At 41.7% G+C, this 5,775-nt stretch overlaps 1 protein-coding gene across 1 annotated transcript; it reads left to right on the top strand.

Moving 5' to 3' along the window:
- Positions 1 to 766: 766 nt before the first annotated feature.
- On the top strand, positions 767 to 4,906 carry LOC132039113 (uncharacterized). Its single transcript, XM_059429653.1, has 7 exons — positions 767 to 774; positions 2,203 to 2,537; positions 2,643 to 3,013; positions 3,100 to 3,317; positions 3,364 to 3,497; positions 4,122 to 4,366; positions 4,487 to 4,906. Exons 1-7 carry the CDS (start codon positions 767 to 769, stop codon positions 4,904 to 4,906), a joined length of 1,731 nt encoding a protein of 576 aa, XP_059285636.1.
- Positions 4,907 to 5,775: the final 869 nt, after the last annotated feature.

The following is a 5,775-nucleotide window of genomic DNA, read 5'->3' as shown; positions in this document are numbered from 1 at the left end:
CACACTAGGGACTGCTAAACATCCCGATAACATTTTTATTCAAAATAGGGAAAACACAATAGAAGGATACTCGAAAATATTCAAGGTACACATGAATCAACTTTTCTACTTAAAAGATAGCAGGGATCTAAGAATCAGCAATGGTGATCATTGAAAGCAAGAATTTAAGAATCAACAATGGTGACCGAAATTGGAATTATCAGATGGCACCACGAACCAAATCAGCACACACTTTTTCAAGATTCTTAACGTTTTTGGAGGAGAGAGTGATCCTAATCGCGAGAACCCTCTCCGGAATCCTCCAAATCTTTAAGGGATGCCGATGCAACATGAAGTTCATGAGTAGCAACTGGAAGAGATGCTGTCAAATTAAAACCTAGAGTAAGAGCTTCTTCAAAATCCTCTTTCCTAGATTTAAGGATATCCACATCATGTTGAAGGCGCAGCAGCTTACACCGAGAGTAGCAACATTCACGAGAAGCTTCAACATTTTTAAAACAACCTTGAAGGTCCACATAGGATGTGCTCAATGCTACATTGCATTATCCCGATGCTGTAGTGCATAAACTGCATCCTCCAGGCGCAACATCAAAGCGCCCTTCAAAAGAGTCAGAATCCCGAAGGTCAGACTTAAGCTTTTTTATTTCTAACTTAAGCTGCTCGTTTTCTTTTCTCGTTTTAGTAACATGGAATGAAGAGGCCGTTGTAAGAGAGTACCTTGAAGAAGAATCTCGGATAAATGACCCAAGGACAGCTCTGCATTACCATGGGACTGTAATAACCCAATTTTTTTAAATAAGGGCTTAATTGGTAATTTTAGCTAAAAAGAGATTTAAAAGAAAAAGAAATTCGAAATAAGAATTAAAAAGAAAATTTGAAAAGAAGGAATTTAGTGGGCCAAGCCCAAAAAGGAAAAGGAAAAAAAAAATTATATGTATTCAAAACAGAAAGGTTTCCTGAATAGTGGCGGCACAAAATTTATAGGAGAACAAGTTGGGGGTGGTTATTCAATTCTTACGGTGTCTTGAAAGTTTGAGAAGTTTAAGGTGAATAGCTTTGCTTCAGCTTTGCTTCCTAATAGCTGAACGAAATTAGCTATCCATTTAAATCAAAATTTCAGAAGCCTAACAAGGTGTATCTTCCTATTCTATAGGATTAGTATATGAAATTGGGGCATTATTTATATCTTATAATGATTTGGAAATAATTGAAGAGTTAGTGGAATTAAAGTATTGAATTCTTAAAAGGCCACTGTGCAAACCCATTCTTTTACTGATGCAATTCTGTTTCTACCAAATTCAATTAGAATACATAATTATTGCTGTGATGATGACTTGGAAACAAAATGATTAGGTAATGATGGGTGAATGTTTTGGTTAGATCAAAAGTTAATACTATAGAAGAAATCTTTATGTAAATATGCAAAGCACTCTTCAAACCTACATACAGTGCTTATGTTCTATTCTTTATTTTTAATACGTTATAACCATTACGTTGGATGAAATATTAATACAGTGGATAAGTGCATTACACATTGAGAGCAGAGATTGAGATATCGGGATTTAGCTCTAATTCGGAAGTTAGGAATATTGAGATTTGACCCCGACTAGCATAATTGACATTAGTAATCAATATTTTTTTTGCATAGATCGAGGCCATTAAATTTCGTGTGGTTGGTGTTCTAGACGTTGCAAGGTTGAGGAACTGTCGTTAGCGAGGTAAGTGAGACTTTAAGCTTTGGGTACTTGCTTTTCAAAACCCGTTTTAAAAATATGTTTTTTCTGCCTGGTCCATGTGTTGGGACGAGCGTGCGCTTGGCAGAATCGGTGGTCCAGGCCAGCCGGATATACTTTATTTTCAAATAATCCAAAACTCTCTTTATAAATTATTTTGTGATGTGATATAGCTGTGAGCCATGATATTGGGGCATTGTGTATGCTTCCCTTAGCATTGTGTATGCTTCTTGATTATATTGGGGCATTGTGTATGCTTCTTGATTATATTGGGCATTGTGTATGCTTCCCTTAGCATTGTGTATGCTTCTTGATGATATTGGGACATTGTGTATGCTTCTTCATGGGTATGTAGGCGCCCATACTTATGACCTTGAGACTACTGGACATCTAGGAAGTTTTCCCTTCTTTCATTCCTTGTTCGTGCGTGAGTTGAATCAAGTTTAACCTTGTAATATTTATTTCGCAGATGGCTAAGAAACGCGCATCTTCATCTGCTAAACGTGGTCTTTGGACAGAGTGCTACCCGCGGTGGTAGACAAGCTAGTGCTCATCAAACTAGAGCTCAGACTAGGACTCAGGCCACTCCTCAGCCTGAAGTTGTGAATGGGGGTCAGCCCCGAGTTGCGTCAGAGCAAGTGCAGGAACAAGTGGTTCAGAACACTCCACCGGCACCAGCTGCTGCCCCTACTATTGCTATGCCCGCGGATGTACCGACCGCATTATTGAATGTGTTGGAGGCATTGGCGCCCAATCATGGTGGAATTTGTGGTCCTCGAGGCTACTTCACAAGCACAAGCTCAAGTTCGGTTGAATGTTGCGGCTAATCAAACACCTCAGTTGGCCCCTCAACAAGTTGTCCAGTCTGCAGGGCAATCTAAGGAGTTTAAGAATTTCATGGATCTTAAGCCACCGAGTTTGATGCTTCACCAACTTCTATTGAACCTCAGAAGTTCATTGATCGTTGTGAAAAGATATTGACTACGTTGGGGCTGAAGGAGACTCGTGGTGTGGAATTTGCCACTTTCTTATTCTCAGGGTCTGCAGAGTCTTGGTGGATTTCGATTCAGAGAGGTAGACAAGCAGGGTTACCACCTATTACTTGGTCAGAATTTTTAGCACTGTTTAAGGACAGGTTTATTCCATTAAGCAAGCAAGATGACATAAGACGTCAGTTCAATAATCTACGGCAGGGAACTATGACCGTTACAGAATATGAGCCCAAGTTTACAGATTTGTCCAGGTATGTACCTTATTTGGTAGAGGATCCGAGAGAGAAGGTGAGACGATTTGTGAATGGACTTGAGCATCGCTATCGTGGTCCTGTGGTACGAGATGTGCGATATGGTACCTATTGTGTGTGTAGTTGACACTCGCTCTCCGTTACGAGTCCTATCAAGAGATGGATAAAGTTGAGCGTGAAAACAAAAAGTCACGTAACACGAGTGGGTTTAGTGGTGCTCCATCTGGGGGCAAGAGTGGTGTTTATCATGGGCAGTCCAGATCTACTCGGTCGGAATCGGTGGTGCGGTCTTCTAGTGGTTATTCGGCTAGACGGGCCCGGCGAGCAGATGCAGAGGAAGGGTAATAACTCATATCAGTCAGGTTATCATCCGAGGTGTTCTAACAGTGGTAGAAATCACAGTGGTCGTTGCTTTGGGGCAGATGGGGCTTGTTTTACTTGTGGTGAAAAGGGGAATATTGCTAAATATTGTCCTAAAGGAAATTCTGGTGCTAGTCGAGCTACTACACAGCCGCAGGGAAGTACTACGGCTACACGAGGTCGATTCGGCCCTAACTAGACCGCTCCACGGGGGTGTTCGTGGACGGGGACGACGGGGGTGCACAGGTTGCTCAGGGAGGGAGAGGACCACCGAGATTCTTTGCTATGACCAGACAAGATGTTGAGGCATCTAATGCAGTAGTCACAGGTATTATTACTATTGGTTCTCATGGTGCATAGGCTCTTATTGATCCCGGTTCTACGTATTCGTATATATCTCCTTCTTTTGCTATATTCTTAGAACGGGGAGTTGAGTCTATTAATGTGCCATATGTAGTATAAACCCCAGTGGGGGAGAGTATATTAGTGGATAGAGTTTATAGAGATTGTGTGATATACATTTCGGGGGCAGGGACACCGTAGTTGATCTATGTGTGTTACCGATGTCCGCTTTCGATGTGATTATGGGCATGGATTGGTTGGCATCATGTTATGCATCGATTGATTGCTATGCTAAGCTTATACGTTTTAATTTTCTGGAGAACCTTAGTGTGGAAAGGCATGACTCGTGACTCAAGGAAAAATAATATCTTATGTAAAGGCACGCCGAATGATTAATCATGGGTGTTTGGGTTTTATTGCTACCATTCATGATACTCGAGCAGAGAATGTTACTATTGATAGTGTTCCTGTTGTTCGCGAATTTGCGGATGTATTTCCCGAAGACTTACCCGGCCTACCCCCGATGAGGGAAATCGAGTTTAGCATTGATTTAGTTCCAGGGACTCAACCTATCTCTATTCCTCCATATCGTATGGCTCCTGCTGAGCTGAGAGAATTGAAGGTTCAACTCCAAGAGCTTCTTGATAAGGGGTTCATTAGGCCTAGTGTATCGCCTTGGGGTGCACCTGTGTTATTTGTGAAAAAGAAAGATGGAACGATGAGAATGTGCATTGATTACAGGCAACTGAACAAAGCGACAATTAAGAATAAATATCCATTGCCTCGTATTGATGATTTGTTTGATCAGCTGCAGGGTGCTACTCATTTTTCCAAAATCGACTTGAGATCAGGTTATTATCGGTTGAGAATCAAGACCGAGGATATCTCCAAGACAGCTTTTCGGACCAGATATGGGCATTTCAAATTTTTGGTGATGTCATTCGGGCTGACTAATGCCCCCACAGCATTTATGGACCTCATGAACAGGGTATTCAAGCCATACTTAGACCATTTTGTGATTGTGTTCATTGATGATATTTTGGTCTACTCTCGAAGTGAGGCTGAGCATGGACAACACTTGAGAATTATGCTACAGACACTTAAGGAACGAAAGCTTTATGCCAAGTTCTCAAAATGTGAGTTCTGGTTGAGCACAGTTTCCTTTTTAGGACACGTGGTGTCCCAAGATGGGATTCAAGTTAATCCAAAGAAAACTGAAGCATTTTGAGATTGTCCTCAACCTACTACTCCCACAGAGATATGCAGTTTCATGGGACTAGCTGGATATTATAGAAGGTTTGTGGAGGGTTTCTTGAAGATAGCTGCTCCATTGCCACGTTTAACTCAAAAAGGTCTGGTCTTCCAGTGGTCAGATGAATGTTCAGAAAGCTTTCAGAAATTAAAGACTGCATTGACTACGGCCGATTTTGACCTTACCTACTGATGAGGGTGGTTTCACCATTTATTGTGATGCATCTCGAGTCGGGTTGGGTTGTGTCTTGATGCAGAATGGTAAAGTGGTAGCTTATGCGTCTCGACAGCTAAAGAAACATGAGAAGAATTATCCAACTCATGACTTAGAATTGGCCGCAGTAGTATTTGCACTCAAGATCTGGCGTCACTATCTTTATGGTGAGCCGTGTGAAATCTATACTGATCACAAGAGTTTGCAATACATATTCAAGCAAAGAGATCCGAATTTGAGACAGCGACGGTGGTTAGAGTTACTTAAAGATTATGATCTTACTATTTTGTATCATCCCGGTAAGGAGAATGTGGTGGCGACGCCTTGAGTAGAAAGTCTATGGACGGCAAATGGCCCAATTTGCGATGACGAAGAACGACCTATGGCTAAGGATATTCAGGCATTAGCCAACCGCGGAGTTTGGATTGATCATACAGTACAGGGTAGGTTATTTGTAGTTATGGTGGCACAATCGTCCTTAGTGGGGCAAGTCAAGGCTTGCCAATATGAAGATCCCCGTCTTGCTAGATCGCGAGATCGAGTACAAAATGGGGGCGTTAAGTCATTCTCTATTGATGGCGAAGGCGTGTTACGTTGTCATGGTAGACTGTGTATTCCTATGGTGGGTGATG

This window comes from Lycium ferocissimum, chromosome 12, assembly GCF_029784015.1.
Source record: "Lycium ferocissimum isolate CSIRO_LF1 chromosome 12, AGI_CSIRO_Lferr_CH_V1, whole genome shotgun sequence".
Classification (NCBI taxonomy): domain Eukaryota; kingdom Viridiplantae; phylum Streptophyta; class Magnoliopsida; order Solanales; family Solanaceae; genus Lycium; species Lycium ferocissimum.
The sequence above is the reverse complement of the archived record's forward strand: the minus strand, read 5'-3'. Positions and strand labels throughout refer to the sequence as shown.

Excerpts from the sequence above, each read along its gene's own strand:
- LOC132039113 (XM_059429653.1), top strand. Across the intron at positions 3,318-3,363 it reads CGAGCAGATGCAGAGGAAGG|TGGTAGAAATCACAGTGGTC; the intron begins GTAATAACTCAT and ends GTGTTCTAACAG. Across the intron at positions 3,498-4,121 it reads TACTACACAGCCGCAGGGAA|AGAATGTTACTATTGATAGT; the intron begins GTACTACGGCTA and ends ATACTCGAGCAG.